The sequence below is a fragment of the Nicotiana tabacum genome, chromosome 4 (genome assembly GCF_000715075.1).
Source record: "Nicotiana tabacum cultivar K326 chromosome 4, ASM71507v2, whole genome shotgun sequence".
Lineage (NCBI taxonomy): Eukaryota > Viridiplantae > Streptophyta > Magnoliopsida > Solanales > Solanaceae > Nicotiana > Nicotiana tabacum.
The window spans coordinates 86,832,660-86,855,494 of record NC_134083.1 but is presented as its reverse complement, the minus strand read 5'-3'; the positions used below and the strand labels follow the sequence as shown (position 1 = coordinate 86,855,494).

The 22,835-nt window shown below is 36.1% G+C and overlaps 2 protein-coding genes across 2 annotated transcripts; one reads left to right on the top strand and one right to left on the bottom strand.

Annotated features, from left to right (window-relative positions):
• Nucleotides 1-590: 590 nt before the first annotated feature.
• Nucleotides 591-3,055, top strand: LOC107803557 (U-box domain-containing protein 1-like). Its single transcript, XM_016627298.2, has one exon. The coding sequence runs from the start codon at nucleotides 732-734 to the stop codon at nucleotides 2,787-2,789; it is 2,058 nt and encodes a 685-aa protein (XP_016482784.2). The 5' UTR covers nucleotides 591-731; the 3' UTR covers nucleotides 2,790-3,055.
• Nucleotides 3,056-3,615: 560 nt separating this feature from the next.
• On the bottom strand, nucleotides 3,616-15,296 carry LOC107803556 (UTP--glucose-1-phosphate uridylyltransferase 3, chloroplastic). The gene is made up of 17 exons (XM_016627297.2): nucleotides 14,461-15,296; nucleotides 13,172-13,346; nucleotides 12,941-13,090; nucleotides 12,680-12,841; nucleotides 12,400-12,572; nucleotides 12,221-12,287; nucleotides 11,658-11,824; nucleotides 10,670-10,828; nucleotides 8,584-8,675; nucleotides 8,391-8,485; nucleotides 7,724-7,801; nucleotides 7,445-7,540; nucleotides 7,025-7,099; nucleotides 6,856-6,947; nucleotides 6,613-6,775; nucleotides 5,621-5,681; nucleotides 3,616-4,039 (listed from the first exon to the last, which is right to left on the bottom strand). The coding sequence occupies exons 1-17, from the start codon at nucleotides 15,156-15,158 to the stop codon at nucleotides 3,927-3,929; spliced, it is 2,616 nt and encodes an 871-aa protein (XP_016482783.2). The 5' UTR covers nucleotides 15,159-15,296; the 3' UTR covers nucleotides 3,616-3,926.
• Between the last annotated feature and the right edge of the window lie 7,539 nt (nucleotides 15,297-22,835).

Sequence of the window (22,835 nt, the reverse complement as noted above, 5' to 3'; positions counted from 1 at the left end):
AATATAGGCAGCAAATAGTATTACTATGATTCCCAGGTCAAACCGTTAAACAGTTAATCTAATTAGAATAATTCTCGGATGTTAGAACTTCCAGTGTATTCAGATTCAACAATAAATGCTTGGACGAACGATCTGACTGCAGCTTCTTATAAAATGTATCTTAAGTTATGTGCACAAAAAGTGTAATACGATTCTTGTATTATTATCAATGCAATTTACTCAATTATAGCAAACTATTATTTTATTTTTTATATTGTCATATCAAGCTTGTTATAAAGATCATTGACTTAACCTGATACGGTAAAAAATACATATGCTATAACTGCACAAAACTTAAATACAAATAAAGAAATCCAGTTTTAGCAGCTAGGTAGAATAGGACAAAACTAAGGGATTTTTGAATAAGAAAGTTCGGCCACCAACATGAAAGTACACGGAATCCTCTGTCTCATTTGACAAATATATTACCCCATTAGTCAAATGGGAAGACAAAATTAGCAATAGGAATTATACAAAAAACCTGCAGCCTAGTATGTCCTCCAAGTGGCAGCAATTCAAGACTTTTGCTTTCCCCTTCAACCAGCAATCTTACTGTCGCTTACACAGAACATTACAAGCAGAAAAAGTCAATACAGTTCATAACTTTAATAATTTTTCCCCTTAACAGAATTTAGAAAGTTTCAACAACTGAGTCATGGACTGATGGTACATATTCAAAGCATTACTCAAGCATGAATGAACTTCCACTTCCACTCATGGTTTCCTCAGGATTTCTCCCAAGTAGGAATTTGCTGGAAACACTGATTCACATCTCTAACCAAGTATTGTCAATGGAAAAGCTTCCATTTTTACAGGTGAAGAACATCTCAACAATGGTAAGAAGGATCAAGATTCTTTCTTCATTGTTTGAAGAAATTCAAGAATCATCATCCACTGCACTACTTCCACCATCCTCAATCCTCTGCTTGACTGAGCTTTTCTCTGTTATAAGAAAGGTAAAGCTCCTCATAGGAAGTTGCAAAGAGAGCAGTTCTTTGTGGAATCTCATGCAAACAGAACTTGTTTCCAACCAATTTCATGCACTGATGAAGGAAATGGAAAAGGCACTTGATATTTTACCTTTGAGATTGCTTCATGTAACTGTAGACACCAAGGAGCAAGTGGAGCTACTTCTTAAGCAGGCGAAAAGGGCTGACTTGTTCATTGATCCTCGAGAAATTCAGAAAAGGGAAGAGATTCTCCAGTTGATGGCTAATATTAACTGTGATAAGAACAGCAAGAACCAAGGCTTCATCGACTTTCGGAGAATGAAGGACACTATGAGCAGCGTTGGTTTGAGAAGCTCATTAGATTATGAGGAAGAGATCTCGAAATTAGAGGCAGAAGCTGAGAAACAGGCAGGCACAGGTGGACTCATCGCCATCTCGAATATCAACAGCCTAATATCCTTGATCTCCTTATCGAAAGCAGCAATTTTGGAAGAAGAACACCTCATGATTAAGCAAATTTTGAAGCAGCCAGCACCAATGAGTGCTCGTGCTGATCAATGCTCCTTGTGTTATTCAGTGGTTCCCGACATCCCTGATGAATTCCGGTGTCCAATTTCACTTGACTTGATGAGGGATCCTGTCATAATAGCATCAGGCCATACTTATGATCGAAATTCAATCGCTCAGTGGATAAATTCAGGGCACCACACTTGTCCCAAAAGTGGTCAGAGGCTGATACATATGGCTCTCATTCCTAACTATGCACTGAAAAGTCTAATCCATCAATGGTGCCTAGAGAACAACATTCCAATAACAGAACCTACATTATCTCCTTCAGATTCAGAAGGCAGCAGCAGCAGTAAGATTAAGAACTGTGACAAGGCGATTGACTACATTTCTGCCACTAAAGCTGCTACAGATGCTGTCAAAATGACAGCGGAATTTTTAGTCGGGAAACTGGCAACAGGATCTCCTGATATACAGAGACAGGCAGCGTATGAGTTAAGATTGCTCGCGAAAACTGGAATGGACAATCGCAGAATTATAGCTGAGTCTGGAGCTATTCCATTTCTGATGACTCTGCTATGTTCCCGTGATCCAAGAATCCAGGAGAATGCAGTCACAGCATTGCTCAACCTTTCAATACATGAGAATAACAAGATCCTGATTATGTCTGCTGGTGTTATCGACAGCTTAATTGAAGTCCTCCAATGTGGGAAAACGATGGAAGCAAGAGAAAATGCAGCAGCAGCAATATTCAGCTTGTCTGTAATCGACGAATACAAAGTAATCATAGGGGCACGTACCAGAGCGATTCCAGCTTTGGTCGGACTCTTAGAAGAAGGAACTACAGCAGGGAAAAAGGATGCTGCTATAGCACTCTTTAACCTTGCAGTCTATGATGCTAACAGGCCAAGTATAGTGCTTGCTGGAGCTGTTCCTCTACTTATTAATCTTCTGATGGATGACAAAGCTGGTATAACTGATGATGCATTGGCGGTTCTTGCCCTTGTCTTGGGCTGCAACGAAGGGCTGCAAGCGTTGAGAAAGAGTAGGATCTTGGTTCCTCTTCTTGTTGATCTATTGAGATTTGGATCTTCAAAAGGGAAGGATCATTCAATAACACTACTGCTGGGACTCTGCAAGGATAGTGGAGAGGAGGTTGCAGGAAAATTACTAATGAATCCAAGAAGTATTCCTTCTCTCCAAAGCTTGTCTGCAGACGGATCCCTGAGAGCTCGAAGAAAGGCTGACGCTTTCCTAAGATTACTCAATAGATGCTGCTCTCAATCTCAGTAACCCTGATGGATGAGAGAAATGAATACACTGTTAACAAGAATGTAAATGGATGGAAATACTTCACATTAAGTTACTGTAATTCAACCTTTATCCCTTTCACCATAAACCTGATGACATCCAATCAAGTTGTAAAACTCTTCTTCATTGAAGCCACATTGAAATGCAAATTATTATGAGTCAGTATATTACTTTCAGCACGTTGCTCATGAAAACCTGCTCTCTTTGAGCATGAAAGAGCACAGAGGAGAAAATCAAGGGGAAACCATCTCTCATCAAATATTGTCCCTGCTTTGTTAGCGCATAAAGCATATTCATTGAAAGTACTGCCAAAATGCAAAAAAGAGACAGTAAGATGAGAACATTCAAATGGAGATTTAGACTAGAAACTTCGATCAAAGAGATCGAAATATAATTGCATTTCATGGGTCCTCTGACAACGATGAAACCTTATGGATTAACATTAGTATCCAGAGAAGCGAACACTGGATAGAGAATGAAGTGGCAAAGCAGAAACGTGAGAAAAGTAAGAGTAAAATGTCCACAAGTGTTTGAATCCAAGCCATAAACGCTTGCTGGCACGTTCCTCTCCAACTTGACTACCGATAGAAACAGCTTCTTCTCCGGCCAACATAATCAATGATAATACATTGTTCACACACCAATTAGACCCTTGCCGTGAAAAGAACAAATCTGCAACTTCTTACTATCTTCATATTTTATTGGGCTCGTTTCCTTTTTTTTCTCAAAAATAAAACCCTGCAACTTCAATCCAAATAAAGAGTTATCCCTAACATAAAAATAAACGTAGATGCCACGAGCATTCATCTTCATGGAATCGATTTTGTTACAGATGCTCAAATAGCATACAACAATGACCAAGAAACCCGGAGTGAAACATGAATGATTTACATTTACACGAAAAAAGGAAAGAAAAATATACAACTGTGGTATTAGAGTTGTCAAATTACATTAGACATGATTTACAACTAAATTACAAATAGCTGCAATTAATCACAAAACTGCTCAGAGAGTTCGAGTGGTTCAACTTTTGTTCAACCAAGCCTGAAAGTGGAGTTACAAGCCCCAGTTGTGAACCACGATTCACAAAAGAAGTTGGTAAGGCGTCCGTCAGTCATCCTATAACTCCACCAATTCCAACTGAACATGTTTGCCCATTATCTTGTAGTTCCAAAACCAGCTTCCACACTCCATCAACTTCTTCTCAATAGGTTTAAGTTCGACTGCTAATCCTGAATGATAGGAAACAACAATTAGTAAATAAACTTAGTATTTTCAACCCAACGAAAAGGTCTACGCCCAATACGATGCTGCCAAGGAATTTCAGCTATCCTACTGGGACACTGCACGTGTACCTTGCTCACCACATATTTGTCATAATCAATATACAAATGTTATGAATGCAACTACTAAGGTTTTGCACTTCTGTCCACATTTTCACAAAATGTTCACAAGTGAGTTGGGCTCTACAAGACCTTCTGTTAATCGATCCAGGTACATGTATATACTGCCAGCTATAAAGGTGCAACATCTTCTATGCTATTTTAACTAATACCAACTAAGAGGAAAATGTGATTGTGACAAGATGCGGAGAGGGATACTATGACAATAATATCTCCAACTCACTTAAGTGTGCAGAAGAGCAATACCTTAATATAGGTTTGTTTGGTTTGGATTATCAAACCTGTTTTTGATTATTTAACAAGTGATTATTAAAAATGAACACATTTGCCAGAAGATGCAAGTAGCACGCATTGAGGATAAAATGAGAGGTGGTCGCTTGAGATGGTTTGGTCATGTCTTGCGTCGCTCAATAAAATATAAATGCACCAGTACTTAGGTGTAAAATAATAGTGAGTGAAAGTATTAAAAGGGACGAGATAGACCTAAAATCTAAAATCACATGGAAAGAAGTTATCTCGAAAGACCTACAAATCCTTGGAATCAATGCAAGCTTAGCTAAAGATAGGGTACAATGGAAGAAAAGGATCCATATAGGTGATACTTGCTAGTTAGGAGCTTTAAATTTGTTAGAGAAGTTTTAATATTATTACTCCCTCCGTCTCATATTATCTGTCATGATTCTCTTATACACGCCCCTTAAGAAAAATTAGTTAGAATGGGATTTTGACTACTTTACCCTTATTCATGTCTTAATATTTAATCTCTCAATTTATGTGCCACATGGTAGAAGTTGTTAGGATTCCGGTGTTTATTGATTGCATTTGTGTAATATACATGATAAAGTGTTTAAGAAAACAAGGTTGACTTATTAAAATTTGAACAAAGTTATCCATAACTGAGGTGTTTGTAGTCTTCAAGGATAATTATTACTAAAGGTAAAAAGGGAAAAAATAATCAATTTTGTCTTGAACTTCTAAAATGACAAATAATTTGAGACAACTATTTTTAGTAACCACGACTGATAATATGAGATGGAGGGAGTATTATTATTTATTCTTATTATTACTACTATTATTTACATATATATTTCACGTATTTTCCCTACTACTCTTATGTTATTTTGTCTTGATGATGATATGAAAAGAGCTTAAAGAAAGAATTGAGGATTCATATCGCCGACCCAACTTTGTTTGGGACTGAGGCGTAGTTGTGGTTGTTTTTGTGATTGTTAGAGACTTGATTAAAGAGTCAGTTTCATATAGTAATAGTTAGCTACTAAATTAAATTTTTTGTACAATAACAGGAAACAATTTAATGTAACTGTTAATCAATATGAAATGCCTTGGTAAAAATAATATGATAACAAAAGAGCAACTTAAGAATATATTAGATCAAAATCTTCTAAAAACCTGAGTCTCCTGTTGTTATCTTCATTTTGTAACCATTTGGAACTTCAAAAACATGATTACCCTGCATTTGGAAAACAAGATAAAAGAGCATATCAGCATCTGATAAAATAAAAAAAGCACAGTTACAGAATTTCCAATAGGGCATACATAATAAGATGTCATGTAAACCACATACTTCAAATTCCTTCTAACAGAAGCAAAAAATCATGGTAGGATGACCCTTAGAAAAGGCAGTTAACTGTCAATATAGGTGATATTATCCTGCCCTTAGCTTTTTAATTTACTTCCAACAACCCCTACCAGTGTAATGGAGACTTTGGAGCATCTTCTTTGACTGTTGTACTCAAAGCTTATATGGAGCACCATCCTAGACTGGCTAGGAGAGGAGATAAATCAAGGGTTGGGAAGAGGAAGTACAATGGGCAGCTAAGAAGACCAATAACACCAGGCCAGAGCAGGCATCATTGGCTTCCTGTTTGCAGCTAGTGTATATCAAATTTGGTCCGAGAGGAATGCTAGAAGATTCAGGAACCAAAGAAGAAGGCTGGCAGCTGATAAGAGAAATTGTTTTACAGCTACACATCTATGGGCAGAAATTCTGTAAATGGCAAAAGCATTTAGAGTGTCTGAATAGTTACACAGTATAGCACACTATCTTAGAGATTGTTACCCATTGTTGATAATATCCAGTACTCTACTGGATTGCGGATAGAACAGAATAGTCAGTAGTAGTCTGCTTGCTGAGAACTGACTCATGAGTCCAAATGAGTCATATGTGCATATTGATATACTTGGTTAAATAAAATTTTGAAGTTTAACCAAAAAACAACCCCTACCCCGCCTGCCAAAGGGAAATCCGGGACTAAAAACTAACATACAACTTAACAAAGAAGTTACTGATTATCTTAACTACCTCCCAAAGTACAATGAAAATTTACAACTACACATTTGCATGTTGAAATGCTAATCATATACTCTAAGGTTAAGCGAACCTGCAACATAACATCTGCTGCTTCAAATTCTGCATTTCCGTGCAGTATCACTTTTACTGCCTCAAATCGCTCCACATCGTGCTTCCAGTATAAATTTTCTTTTGAATTCCAATTAATTCCATCATTCAATATCTTGACATTCTCCAGCTTACATCTCCCACACCTACATAAAGGATTTTATCATTAAATGGACATCTATCAAACTAGTAGTTTCAAGAATTTTCACCAGGTGGACTTCATTACCTTTTTCCATACTGTAGAATGGTTTCACCATTTTCATCAATTGTGGTTGAACCTAATATATTCTCAGCTAAAATGATCAAACTCCCATCAAGCTGGAAAACAAAGCCAAGTAAATAGGTCATAACGATATGAAAAGCATGGCCTGGCTGCACAAACCAAGAATCCTAACCTGCACATCTCTCCACAAGAACTCAGCAACCTCTATTTGCAACTCTGAACCCCTGGATATGGAACCTCGGTGGAACTAAGAGAGACAAAGCAAAAAGAAATGGTTACAACTTTCATGACAGTAGAGCATGCCCCATGACTTCTCTCCTAAACAATCAAGAAGGACAAAAAGTGAAGATAGTAGTCCAACTTGAAGATAGTAAATCAATTAATTAGCTACTAGAGCCTAGACGATGGATAGATGATGGCCGGGAGAAGAACACAGTAGGCCAGCGAATGAATCAGGTGCAGACATCAACTTTCAAGGTCAATTTTTCAAATCATAGTCAAAACTCTATGTTTTGGGGGTTTCAGAAGAAAATTCACGACATCAGGGAAAACTGCAGTTTATTAAAACAATGAAAGGCAATTGCCAGATTACCTTCTGTCTAGTTACTTCCCAAAGGGGACCTAGAGCAGGATGGAGAAGAATAAGAAATGGAGGCCCAGAGTCAACATACTTCTCGTTACCTTCAATCTGCAGATACATAAAAAGAGTTTAAAAAAGTATACCAACTTCAACAAAAACAGGTACTTTGCGGAAGAGGACTTGAATAAATTGCTCACTAATATGTTATATACTAACCAAGTTCAAGTAACTAGGTCAGAATATTCCAATACATAAGGATACAAATGATGAAAGTTCAGTCCCGCAAAATACCTTTGGAATTTTTATCTCACAGTGGGAAAGAATATCATAGGCATTACGCATTATATCCAACAGAGAGCCATCTGGAGTCTGCAAGGACCAATTTCAATGCCAATGAGTTATAATAATACTTCGGATCTAATCTAGTTTCTGAAAAAAATAAACAGACTTTAAAATACATATCCTCCAGAACTGTGATATTAGCCTCTGGGCTTTGACTCTCATGGACCAGAAATATATCGCCATTAGTTTCTTTTCTCCTCAGCTGTAACTAAGCTCATATAATTGATAAAGCTTCAACCCAATACATTTGATTCGACACATTTCTTAGGTGTGTCCTCATTTAATTGATACTTCACAAGAAAATGTGAACATTGGGAGATTCAAGTATTTTAGTACGACACACGTCACGAGGCCAAAAAACCATGCAGAGTTCTGGGAACAAGAACATGCTACGCAACTCATGAGATGAAACTGTACCCAAAAATTCAAAAAGCAGAGACATAGCTTTATGTGATTGTTACTACAGAGGCAGTGCAGTTCTATTGACCTCTGTAATATTACTTAAACCGAGAAGCTAGAAGAATTGAATTTCAAGGCCGGGTCGAGGATCTGCCTATCAAGGAAAATATGCTCTGTTCCAAATTTCTCATATAGAAGCTACTAAATTCTGTATAACCTGGTGCAACGACTTGTCACCATGTCTACGTTTCTTCTTGGCAGAAGATGTCACCTTCTTTCTTTCGTTGTATACAATAAAAGTATCTAGTCCATCTGCCATATAAGCAAAATCATTTCATTTAAAACTGGATCAGAAGGGAAGATTTATGGTATGTGATAAAAAAAACTTCACTGAAAGTGGCCATGTAGACCTTCAACACCGTCATAACATCGAGATGAGCGTGTATTGAAAAAGTTGTCAGCAAGGTTTTGCATTGTACATTCAAGGCGGCCACCTGGGACACTGGAACGAAACAGAAAGTAAAATCTCATTGAATCCTGTATTTGGAACTCATTAAAATAAGAAGCTACTGCAGTAACAATGACATTATTTTGACCCAGTAATCATGCAGTAACAAAGATAGTATGATGTGAAGACTTCCAAACACATATAGCAACTTTAAATAGACATGAAACTTACAACGTAACCAAATCCAAGAAAGAAGGCCAAGTAAATGCTTCTTTTTCAGTAATGCAGTGCAGACACATGAACATACGCGTATTGTGCGTGACCAGGCAGATCTATCCCTCTTTGATGTGATAGCATTTTGATGGCCTTCCTCATACAACATCCACATTGATATGGAACTACGATACAACTGATAGTTGGCCATGGATTAGGCAATGTACTTCAAGGTCCATTTCAGCCTTTTCCCCGAGTGCTTTAAACAGTGCTGTCATTTCAAATTTTCTTTTCAATTCCAAGTTGTACCAGTTTTGGACTGTATTTGAAGTCGATGCCTAAACTTTTAATAACTTCTAGCTAATAAACGAAAGTTTAGCCTGCAGTTCACACTTGGGTAAAGGGAAGCGGAACACGACCCTATTTCCGTTTCGTTTTTTTGAGCTTTGCCATTATGCTTCAACGTTCATTTTTGGAAAGAGTGACAAAGATGCCAGTTTCTCTCTTAATCCTAAAGCTTCACTCAGAAAAATCATGATTTCACATAACAGTTCAAAATTTACCAGAGGAAGCTATACACATTCCTAATATCAAACTGATGTTGCAGAAGAATATTCCCATCCTTATATTAACTTAGAGACATATATAGACACTCTACAACTTCCTGCTCTTTTAAAAGAAAGTGACGGCACTAACAGTTGATGCCATCGTTGAACTAAGTAAAACCAACTGGTGACTACCCGAGACAATCCTTTTTAACAGTAGATTATCGCCCAAGTCACATGTCCCATAACAAATAGACTATAGTAAGGGTTTATATATGTGACATAATCATCTTTCTTGTAGTCTTATTGGTTGCAAAATCTTATGTTAATCTATTATTAAATCAATAAGGTGCAGTTCCCATCAGATATTTCTTGTGAAGTGACTAACTATAAATATTAGCGTAACATTAGCTTTACTGTGAGGATAACTGGATCAGTCCTTAGGTTTTCCAATTTTTATTAATACACTGATTGTTTAAAGTGCCGAATTTTTAAATACAAGAGGTACGAAATATTTAGGACTTATACTGACAAGGGTATTGCAATATTAATCTGGCAAGAGATATTGTGCTAGGTGAAAGAGAATAGAAATTAGTGCTCAAAATGTGCATAAAAAGAAAATCTGATAGTTAAAACACAAATTAATTCTGAATTCTTTATAAATTTGGGTTCTTTGAACATGTTAATCACATCACTAGAGAGACATTCAAGTTCACGTGTTAACAGAAAAAGGACATTCAGGAAAAGGAGAGTATGTCATATTCTTCTTTTTGTTTCCTCTCGAAAATGAGGAGTATGTCACATCAAATGTGGCAAAGTTCATACTTCTAACTAGTCTTGATATTTCTGATTGCATTACTTAGTATTTCAAAACCAAATTAAAACTGAATTTTTCGTAATTTCTAAGTCGACTAGGAATGCCAAGGGAAGTCCACTTGGTGTGCTCAACAATATCAAGATAAAACTTATGGACATCTTCTTTTTTCTGGGTGATAAGTGTGACATATTAGTTCCTTTGTAGCTAGAGGCAGGAAACTGCTAATGCAAGAGGTGTAACAACAGAACTTTGTATTTCATGCAGGAACCATTTTAATCTTATATGATCCTTTCTAATTTCTACTTGGGAACGTGAGTTGGAAGTTATAAAAAACAAGATACTTTCAACTATGGAGTTCAATGCACTTTTTGTAATCATGGTATCTATCAGCAATAAATTTGATAATAAGCACATGTTCCATCCAGTGAAGACAAAGAGACCTTTAGAATAGCTTTCACAACTGGAAGATGTACCTATGCTTGCTTCCGAACTGGTCCACATATGTGATTGCCTTTTTCACATTAAGCACCATTCCAGGCAAACTAGTCTCATCATTACTTGACGCAACTAGCTCAGCAGAGGGCAAATCAACATATAGAATATTTGTATTAGCAGGAAACTCGGCCTGTAAACTTAACAAAGGAAGAAGGTAGGGAATTAGAATTTTCCAGAATGGCATGTAATTTTAGTAATATCATCATTACCGTGGAAAGTTAGATAGAAGGATGAAAACCTAATAAGCTAAAGTATGCATATATCTACAACCAAGAGGCCTTGACACCTCAGTGAAATACAATATCACACAAGCATCAACAAAGAAGTGAGGAACAGCACAGGAAATGAAGGGTTGTGTGGTTAATCCAAAAGGACAACGAATATCAAATAGACAGACAAGAAGTGCTTGAAACTTCACTCTTTTGCATCACACATGCCCTTGTATCACCAAACAAACCCAATGGACATCAAGAGAACGAACTATCATGGTGATAGGTTTTCCACGCATGAAATAGGAGTCCTTTATGCAGTAACGCCAAATCTCAAGTTTAATATCATCACTACAAAATTAGTTTCTACACTTCCAGCAAAGCAACTGAGAGCAGAAGGTAATTTTTAGGAAGACCCCATGGCATTATCAATCTCAAATCAGAGACATATCCCAGTTTCAGGGAACTTTTCAGTAGCAAGGCTTAAAAACTATTTAGAAAAGTTGATTGCAAAAGCTACAGTTGACAGCATCAATTTGTAGTAGAGAATTCTAAACATCAGCTGGTACTCTGAAGAGACAAAATACAGGGTCGATCAAAATGCCAAAGCCACTGTCACAAGCAGAAAGTCATTTTTACATAATTTACATACACTGAGATTGTTGTAATTGTCTTAAAACCCATGAATGGAAGATACCAAAAGGTTCCAATTAAAGCCATCATTCTTTGTATTTGAATAAGGAAGGACATAGATTACCTGTAAGAAGAAAGAGAATTATCCGTCATTCCAAACTTGTCAAATTCGGTATATTCTATGCAGGATATACCATAGGTCCATTTCCCCTCAAGATTCTTCTTCTCAATTAGAACATTTATGCCTTCAGTAGCACCCGCATTTCGCTTGCATGAAGCAAAGCCCAATTTCTGGAAATTTAGAATTTGACCAAAGATTATAAAAAGTAAATAGAAGATTGATTCCAATGCGGAGCAAGCAAGAAATAAGGCACGAAGTCAAGGATTCAGCGCATGGCCTAGACCTAAATATACTCTTGCTCTGGCTTGTCTGTGTTCCATAAATTGTTCCAACTTGTCCAAGCATTTAAAAGAATTGATTTTTTTTTTCCAAGGTGACACTAATTTCATGAACTAAAAGGATTCATTATTTTGCCTAATCAGCAAAGTTCTCCCAATCCAACTTCAGGAATCCAGAACTATCAAGAATAGCTTGAAGTCAAGTCAAATCAAATCCAATTCTCTAACTTTTCTACTGCCCAAACTCCATGCTTTTTGAGAAAACTGACATGATATGTTAAATCTTACCTTTCCCTGACGCAAACCAAGTCCAGCTAAAGCCAAAAGAGTCAAATCTGTAGATGCCACAACATTACTGCAAAGCCAACAATGTCTACCATATTCAGGACATAAATTATCCCCCATTATCTCTTGCCACTGAAAGCTAGTAATTATCTTGAAACAGCAGATATCAATTTGAAATTGACCTGACTTGTCTCACAGTCGCACCTCGTCTTCCATGATCATAAAACCACTGGAAAACACCTTCATTATAGGCAAGTTTCCAGATCACCCCATGACCACCTGGTTTGCATATAGGTTTGAATGGTCCACTAGCCAACCATTGTCCATCTTCTGCACTAACAGCTGGAACAAGAGGCTAGCAATTTGACAAGTTAAATCACCAAATGAACAGCTTATGTAATAAATATAAGAACACACATTAATTCATGGAGTCACAGGAATGGGAAGCATGTGAATTTCTACCTGTTCGAAAAGTTTAAAATTTGATCTTCCTCTTCCGAACCAGTGGAGTTCCTCACAGAGTGAGGTGACACGCTCATGATTGCTTTTTGCTGCACTTGTCATTATTGCAACTGGAGTGATGCATTGTTTGCCGTATAACTTGAAATACAGGTACTCCCTAGCCTTGCAGTATAGTTAAAGGATATCATCGTATTGGTTTTGATTTGATTTAGAACACTATGAATGCAGAAACAGATCGCTTGATAAGGATATTTCTGTTACCTGAAGATCTCTTATAAGACCTTCCAATAGACTACGCCCACAGTACGGAAGCATTGCAGCAGGTAGACATTCACCTGAGTCGGGGTCAACCAAACCCAGCCTGTCTGCCGAGCCACCAAGAGGATATATTTCTCCCAGGTTTGGCAATCCCTTCAAAAGAGTTAAACAATGATTAGATCAATGCCATAAGTACATCCATTGACATCTACAAGATATAATGCATTGACTAACTTCAATTCCCCAAATAGCTGCTTGAGATGCATATTCTAAATCCTGAGAAAGATCAAGTGCATGTGGAGGATGAATTTCTATTATCTCACGCTTGAGAGATTTATTTGAGTGATGGGACAGACTCTGTCGTTCAAAAGTTGACTGAGCAAGAAGCTCAAGGACCATAATCTGATACCTGCAGCAAAATTCTTGTATTTCATTAGCACAACTAGCTTAAAAAGGTCTAGAACATCTCAACAAATAGCTCAAAAATGGAAGGTTTGATGAAAAATTACACAATAACAACATAAAAGAAAATCATAAAGAAAGATTTCTCAATGCTACTTGTGTACAAAGCTTAAAGGAAAGACTTATAAAGTAGAATAATAACAGCTTGCTAATTTGGCGAAAGATATCAGAGTATGGAGGCTCGGCACACGTTAAATGGATGAAGAGTATATAAATAGGAAACTAACATTTACGGGAAAAGTTGGAGGTACTTAAGCAGCCTTAAACAATTTATGCTATCTCAAGTTTATCCACAAAAATCAGTAAAGGAACTTACTTTTTGAACACTAGCTGTTTCTTCCTTTATATTATTTAAACACTTTGAAAAAGTGAATTGAACAGTAAAGATGTTTGATAATGTTACATTACATCCTGCCAAAAACTTTAGGCAAGTTTGAGCACAAAAAGTTTGCATAGGCTCATTAATAATCAAACATGTACTACCTTCGTACTTGCATTCAAAAACATTATGGCAAACACTTCCTCCACATAGTAAGGTTTTATGTTTTTTGATGAAATAAGTGAGGTTTTAATATGAAAGAGGATAATTATGTTACAAGCTCAGCAAAGAATTCAGATTGTACAAACTCTATACTTCAAATTAGAAAAGGAATTTTCATAAGTACTTCAAATTTAGTAACTTAAACTATATTTTTCTTCTTTTTCTTTTTATGACGACGGTGTCAGGCATGCTCGACTATTCTACTGGGTACCCGTTACTTGACGGGTAACTTTGCCCACCAAGACTTAGGGCATGTGGGAAAAAATAAGCTTGTGTTTTTTTTCTTCCGTTGGGATTTGAACCTTAGACCTTATGGTTCTACTCTTGCTCATTACGGAAGTAACTTAAACTGTTTATTTACAAGCTTCAAATTTTAACTACGATTTTAAGTTTTTAAAAGGCCTTAACTCTCTAGCCAAATGCAATTTGTTATTTCCAATATGTCTCTGTTCAGGCACTCTAAGCTATGACTATACTCCAGTGAAGGATCTCAAATCAAAGTAAAGCATAGAGAACTAACCCTATTATTCCTCCAATGCAATCATAAAACCGCTCAACCTCTCCAATAATTTTCAACATTGACCTCAATGCCTCATGCTCTTCAGTTCCTATACCATAACCATTCACACCACCGCCACCGTTACCGCCATTTACATCCCAATTCTCAATCATTTCCGCCAAAGCATACAAAGCACTCTTCAGCGAACTTCTTTTCTGTTCAAATTCTGTACAAACATCACCGAACACATGGTGTTGCCCAGCAGCAACCACGCATTTAAGCAAAAAAACTTCAAATTGATCCAAATGCAAAGTCTCCAAAACCCTAGAAAACGAATTCTTATGCGAAAAGAAAAAGGAATTCACACGACTATCAGAGTCAATCACTCTGATTCTGTCCTTCAAATTAGTACAATGATCAAGCTTCGATTTCAAAGCTTTAAGCCTGGCGATTTCTTTGTGAATATCGAAGTCGGGAGCTGGCGGCACGTACTCAACAGGCGCGGTGGAAACGCGCGTGAGGCGGATTAAAGGACGCGAGGAGGATTGAAATGGCGATGAAAAGAGAGACGAAGATGTAGAGGCGAGAGGCTTTGTAACGTAATTGAGAGTAGAGTTATAAGAGTTGAAGAAGAAAAGAGAGTTGGTATTTTTATTTTTTGAGCTGAAAGTGAAGAGGAAGTTGTTGTGCTGCTGAAGCACTGGCGCCGAGGACGCCATTAGAGAGAGAAAGAGAGAAGGTTGTAAGTTGTCAGCTCAGCGGGTTTTGGAGTTGAGGATTTTGTAAATTGTAATTGAAAGTGTAAGGGGAGAAAGAGACAGAGGGGAGGATAAGGAGAGATTCGGGGAGCATATGCCGAGGGAAAAGGGAAGGATATTTAAAGAAAAGAAAAAGGAGCCAAAAGCCACAACATTATTGTCCAAATAACCGTCTATGCCTCATCTTCTCCATGATTTTGATTGGTTACTTTTATTTTCCCATTTATTTGTCTTTCTTCTCCTTTCAACTCCATCGGCCCCTTTTATAGGTGTTTGAGCAATCTTCTAAAATCACACAATTATTTTTTTAAAAAGTACTTTCGGCGAGAATTGATTTATATTTCACTAATTAATTTAAAAAATATTTTTGAACAGTATTTAATATTTGGTCAAATTTTTGAAAATTACTTGTAAGTATATTTTTCTCAAAAGTGCTTTTCAAAAAAGTATTTTTGAAGAGAAACTATATTTTTCTGATTTTCAAAATTTATTTCTGTTTCTCTTCAAAAGCACTTTTTTCCTTCTAAAAGCTTGGCCAAAAAGGCTATTATTTCGGGAGTTTCTAATCTGAATGTTCAGAACTTAAACCAGTACTACTATTTATTACTTTTTAAAACTGATGATTTACTTAATAGGTCGTGTTTAAAACACATAACTATATAGTAGGAGTTTTTAGTTAGAGTAAAGTGATATTACCTTCATTTTGATTAATAATTACTAAGATTAAATTATTTGATTTGATATCAGGTAGATCTGTAGTATTTACCTGTTCTTTTATAGCTCTACTTAGGACTTTTCCGAATTGACCAATTTGGAACGCAAAATATTCCCCTTTTTTTTAGGTAATAGATGAATTTCACATGTTGAAATAGTTTACTGATTGACAATAAAGATAAGCACCAGTTTGACTTGAACTAGCGATCTACTTGACCCATATGTTAAACATTTACTATTTCTTTAACTAAAGGTAACAGTATTGACCCATATATCAACGTTTACCATTTTCTTTAACTTAAGATACCATTATTTAACAGGTAAGAGTCTTTATCTTAATTCAATTATTCCATAATATAACATGTAAAATAATTAAAATTGAATAAAATTATTGGGGGGCGAATGAATAAAAGCTTTCACTTCTTTTCTCCTATCTTACGTCTTCGGTGCTAATTCATTATTTTCTTTTTAATCTTTTTATTTATTTTGTTTGTTCTACCACTGTATTTAACAGGCAAGACTCTTTATGTTAATTCAATTATTCCATAGTATAATATGTAAATAATTAAAATTGAATAAAATTATTGGTGAAGAATGAATAAAAGCTTTCACTTCTCTTCTGTTATCTTGTGTCTTCGGTGCTAATTCATTATTTTCTTTTTAATCCTTTTGTTTATTTTGTTTGTTCTATCACTGTATTAACAGCTTGTTTGGATGGTTGTTAGATGTTGTTTCATAATGTATCGTATTGTATTGTATTATTTGATAAATACAATGTTTGGATAGATTGTATCATTTGTCGTCGCTTCATGACGTCACGCACACAAAATATGAAGTAGAATTATTATATAAAAAAGATAAAATATGTTTATTTAATAATAAAGAAGGGTAAAATGAGATGAAAAAAATAAGGTAACGACGCCACCACATCAAATCTGTCATTACATAAAGTGACATTTTTCGTCGTTAAGTAACGACAGATTTAACGATTCGATACAATGAATTTAAGTAACAATCAAAACAAACATTGTATTTAAAGCAAGAATATGATAAAATAAAATATGTAACAACCATCCAAAGGGGCTCCTACATGTTAAAAACAGTATAAACGATAATTTCTTGTTTTCCTAAATGTGTCATAGAGGACGTCATAGAGAGTATGACTAGAAACACCTCCCAAAGTGTCTTCATTTTTATCATCTCTTGGTTATGAATTTGTGGCACTATTCACTTCGTGTTTTCTTTCTTGTAAGTGACTAAAATTTAAACAATGTTAGCGATGCATATAGTACAAGTTACGAATCCGACATGTCTTCTCTTGTAGATAAGCAACAATAAAGTCAGCCTTCCTAATTACAAACTAAATAATATTGATTAACGTTGGAAGTGTCACACCCCTTTTTTATCCCAAAAGATATGCATGATGTATTATTGGGGGTCAAAAAAAAATTTTAATTAAAGTAACAAACTTAAGTAGAGATTATTTTATTTATAGAGTCGCCACTTGGAATTGATTTTTGGGTGTTCCAAGTCACCTTTTATTTGAATCCCTACTCAAAGGGATGCTTGACTCTATTATTATTGGTCTACGCAAATAATGTCCGAGTAAGGAATTCTGTTGACTGAGGAAAAGGTGTAAGGCATTCCCCGAGTCCCGTGGTTCTAGCACGGTCGCTTTATTGACTACAACTTAGCTTGAATTAATTTTGGACAAACTGTGATTTATTGGTTTTCATGGTTTATCTATCCGCTTTTATTGCTTGATTATTCGTAATTAAGGAATTATCTTGAAACGAGTCACGCGTACGTGTACCCATTTTATTTGGTACATTAAAAATTAGATCATGTGTGCGTCTACACAATTGATAGCACTTTTATTATTATTAAGATTGTTCTGTCAAAGTTGCGCGAAAGCATACATTGCCTTTAATTTTGGAAATCGTAATAATGTCACGCGACGTATACATAATTACGATAATTTGAAATTAAAAGCGTGCCTAAAATCATACTAACGTATTCAAGAATCATCTCTCTCCAAGTTTGAGATTATTGTAAGGAAGGAGAATTATGGAATTGGCATTGGGGAAGAAATGTATGATTTAACTAAAAATTGTGAACAAAATCAATTATGTGCAAATCACTATCCAAAGATAAGACAAAAAGTACAATTAATTCTTAGAACTAGTAATGCAAACAGTAATGAAAGAAACTATAAATCATTAATCATGCTTTTCAATAACAACAACGTCGAGCATAGCATATAAAAATTAAACTGATAAAACTTGCTCTCAAAGCTCATTCTTTTTTCCATTATCAAAATTATTTAAATCTTAGAGATACAAAGTAATACTAGAATTAAAAAAAAATAAAAGACTATGGAATTGATTAAATAAAGCACAAGTATAACACATATTCACTTAAATATTTAATTAAACTAAGCTCAACAGTACATGCATTAAACTAGTTTCACATGAAAAGAATAAATAAAAAGCAATAAAATGCTTAAATAAAAAATAAGCCAAAAGGGACTAACAAGTCAAGAAAATAGTAGAACATGTAATTAAGGAGAAATAAACAAAACAACAATCTTATTGAAAACATAAAATAAAAGATGGACCTTTATATTATGAAATCTGATGCCAACCATTTTGAAACGCAAAAGCAGTGAAAACTATTAACCAAAGTTTCCAATAGAGACCGCGCGCCGGCGAACTCGAACGGAACTAGCGACCAACGACCAGAGCTTTAACTGAACTCGATCCCAAAAATGTTGTTGTTTTATGAGGAAAAGAGGGCTGTTTTGGGGGGGGGGGGTTTCGGAGCTGTTTTAGGGGGGTTGATTTGGAGGTCATTTTTGGGTGGTTATAGACTATGTTTGGAGCTGGTTTCAGCTGGGTTTGGGGGCTGTTTTGTGTCAGCAGTTATGGTGATTTTAGAGCTGAAGTTTGGGGTGATTTATGGTGGTTTTTGGAGGAGTAGAGTTGCCTTTAGTGAAGTTTCATGGCTGCACTTCCATGGCTATTTTGGGGGCTGATCTTGAGCGGAGTCCTTGGAGAAGAAGGTTGTAGGGCTGTACATAATTTGATAAATATCGAATTACCGTACCGAAACTAAAATTTTTGGTATTCGGTATTTGATATTTTATTATTCGGTATAGTATTCAGTTTAAGCTTTGGTTTAAGTTTTAAAACAAATTGGTATTTGGTATTTTAAAATAAAATACCGAAATACCGATACCGTACTGAAATATATATTATATTACACAATACACATTTTATTAATTATAACTTAAATATAAGAAATCTAAAATTTTACTTTTCTTTATTCTCTAAGTTCATCAATTAACTCTAAGCAATTAACTCTAAGTAAGTAACAAGATATTTCTCTAAGTTTTTTCTCTCTAGGTTGGTATTTGCTAGTTTTGGACAAAACTTTTGTCAACAAACATTTTTAGTTTTGTACTTTTGAGTATTTTAATTAAGAATATTACCGTCTATGACTCTATATACTAGTTAGTATTCAAACCGAATAAACCGAAGTTACCGAACCGAATAAATCGAAATCGAAAGGCGAAAAACCGAACCATACCGAATTTAATTAGGTACGATATTGGTATAGCATTTTACGAAACCGAATACCGAAAATACCGAATCGAAATATCTAAATACCGTACCGTACTGACCGACGAACACCCCTAGAAGGTTGTCCCCTCTTTTATCTTTTGTGCTCACTCCCCCCCCCCCCCCCCTTCCCTTTTTTTTTAAAATCTCCTCCTTTTTATGTGTGTGCTTGTATCTATAATATAAAGAAGGGAGGAAGAGTGTAGGGAATGGATGATGGGACAAGGGAATAGTGTAGGGAGTGGGGTGATGAGACAAGAAAATAGTGTAGGGAAGGTAGGAAGTAATTTTATTATATTTGGTCTATGATTAAAAAATAAATTCTTCCATCCTCTATGTAATAGACTTTGTTAAAATATTACATATTCTCTAATAAAGCCTACTAATAAAAATAACATAAAAGTTAAAATATCAAAATTAAACCTAAAAATTATCAAATACAAAGAAGTGATGAAAATTCAAATATAGTCAAAAATTAGGGCTTACGGCATGCCCCTCTTTGTTTGGAAACATGAAGAGTTTTCAAGCAAAGACAATGTGAGTCATGTGACTAATTTTTTACCATACCATTATTCAAAAAGGAAGGAATAAAATATGAAAATAGTACAACCGAGCCCTGGATTTGGACAACCTATATATCCCGGATTATAAGGGAATCAGGTCGCTTGTAGTTCAAGGAGAGTGACAGAATAATGATTTAGAGAGCCAAGTGAGGTTCCGTTGAGGCTCCGGTCCACGGTCCTGTTTATTACATCAAAATAAAAATAAAGTTACATTAAAGAAAAGAAAAAAAATACAAGATCTTATCTACTCTTCTTGTCTTGAATCTTGCATCTTCAATTGAAATCTTGTAAACCTGCATTGGTGCCTTGAGATTGAAGACTGATTCTTGAAGCTCGAGATTGAATTGAGTCTTGAATGCTCACTTCTTAATTAGAAGCCGAGAAGATGGATTTTGAGATGCCGGTTGATGTGTGCATTACGTCAAAGCTCGACCCCAAACGTCTTTGCACTCGAACAATCTTTTTTTTCGATCATAGTTTGGAACTTGATTCTTGGAAAGCCGGGTTGCTAACATATTATCAAAGATGACTTCGATTATCTTGTGATCGAAAGACCTCTTTTTCTCTGCCGAGAACTAAAACTGCAAGCTTTAATCATCACAATCTGTGCTTTACGGCGGGGTCCTACAAAACCATCAAAGACGAACAAAACAAACAAAACTTTTCTGCCCCAGTTTGGCACTAGAATATTTTTGTGAGTTACTAGAGAAAGCTATAAATTATCTAATTTATTGAAAGGAAGACAAAAATAACAGTATAAACTAGCTATGTGAGGATATGCAACAAAGGGTAGTACCATGTGTTCCCAAAAGGAACTGGAATTAGAGAATGGTACCCTATGTTACTGAAAGAAAACGTAACCAGTGGATGGCAACCTGTATCACAAGGAGGGAATATATATAGGGGATGACCCCCTATATTACTAAAAAGGGAATATAACTAAAGGGTTTGTCACCCTGTATTACTGAAAAGGAATGTAACTAAGGGTTGGAACCCTGTATCACTAGGAAGGAATGTAACTAGGGGTTGGCCCCATGTATTACTGAGAATGAATGTAACCAGAGGTTGGTAACCTGTATTACTGAAAGAAAATATAATAAGGGGTTGGCATCGTGCATTACTGATAAGGAATGTAACTAGGGGTTGGTGCCTTGTATTACTGAGAAGGAAATGTAACCAGGGGTTGGTATCCTGTATTACTGAGAATGAATGTAACCAGGGGTTGACACCCTGTATTACTGAGAATGAATGTAACCAGGGGTTGGCACCCTGTATTACTGAGAAGGAATGTAATCAGGGGTTGGCACCCTGTATTGCTGAGAAGAAATGTAATCAGCGGTTGGTACCTTGTATTGCTGAGTAGGAATGCAACCAGGAGTTGGTACCCTGTATTACTGATAAACTACTGAAACCCCTTAGGCAAAAATGTTCTACCTGAGTCAAGCTACATAAAACATCTCGAGCTAAGAGTGCTTCTACTCGGAAATATATGCTGGATCCTCTTAGGCGAAAAGGTTCTACCTGGGTTAAGCTACGTAAAAGAGCCTGAGCGAAGAGTACTTCTACTTGGAAATATGAGCTGGACCCCCTAGACGAAAAGGTTTTACCTGGGTTAGGCTACGTAAAAGAGCATGAGTGAAGAGTACTTCTACCTGGAAATATGATCTGGATCCCCCTAGGCAAAAATTTTCTACCTGGGTTAAGCTACGTAAAACAACCTTAACAACCTGAGCGAAGAGTACTTCTACCCGGAAATATGAGCTGAATCCTCCTAGGCGAAAAGGTTCTACCTGGGTTAAGCTACGTAAAAGAGAGCGAAGAGCACTTCTATTCGAAAATATAAGCTGGATCCCCCTAGGCGAAAAGGTTCTACCTGGATTAAGCTACGAAACACAACCTGATAGTTCTATCCAAAAATATGAGTTGGATCCCCCTCAGCGAAAAGGTTCTACCTAGGTTAAGCTACGAAAGTGGTCTGTATGAACAATAGTGGTGCATGCTAAAAATAAAAGAAATTGGAGATTTTGCAGAAACTTACCTTTGGTGATATTCGTCCTTTAAGAATCGCCATTCTGCACTGCTTTGTTCCTGCTTCAAACAAATAAAATTGTGAGTTTTAAAAGTGGTGGTCGGTTTGTGGCCATGATGTCTTTGGCAGCTTGGCTTTGTGCCCATTCGCTTTTGAAAGACCGACTGTATTGGTAGTTGGCTCCACTGCTGGTAGACTTGTTGCTTTCAAGAGACTTTTTCTCTCTGTACCAACCCTGATTGTGTTTGTGGTTCAATCCACCTTATCCCAAAAGGAACACACTTTTTTTAAAACCATTTTTTTGATATCTTGCATGACTTTTGTTTTAAAGCAATTTGTCTATCAGAGCGAATCCCAACTGGATATGTGCCTTTTTGCATGATGTGCATACACCATAATCTTTGTTAGATACTACAGAAAATCCATGATTAATCTTGCGGTCTTTTCTTTGCTTGCTTTTGACAAGTAGGCCAATAGGAGTACTTTTGGGAGGAACCTTTGTAATGCACGAATCCTCAAGATATGTTGATTGTAACAACTGAGTGCATGTTGCTCCCTTGACAGAATTTGTTTTGTGCAACTGAAAAGTTGGTAGCAGATTTTGAAATCCTTTCTTGCTTGTTTTGATGAGGACTAACTCAAAAGCAAAAAGACAAAGCTTTGCACAAATAAAAGGAAGCAATTTTTAACAAGAGACGCAACTTTTATGGGA

Bases quoted from the DNA above. Each gene is read 5' to 3' on its own strand.
- LOC107803557 (XM_016627298.2), top strand. From the start codon at position 732: ATGAATGAACTTCCACTTCCACTCATGGTTTCCTCAGGATTTCTCCCA.
- LOC107803556 (XM_016627297.2), bottom strand. From the start codon at position 15,158: ATGGCGTCCTCGGCGCCAGTGCTTCAGCAGCACAACAACTTCCTCTTC. The intron at 11,825-12,220 runs GTAAGATTTAAC...CTAAATTTCCAG, and splicing joins TTGGTTTGCGTCAGGGAAAG to AAATTGGGCTTTGCTTCATG. The intron at 6,948-7,024 runs GTTAGGATTCTT...TTTGTTTTCCAG, and splicing joins TCTTGTGGAGAGATGTGCAG to CTTGATGGGAGTTTGATCAT.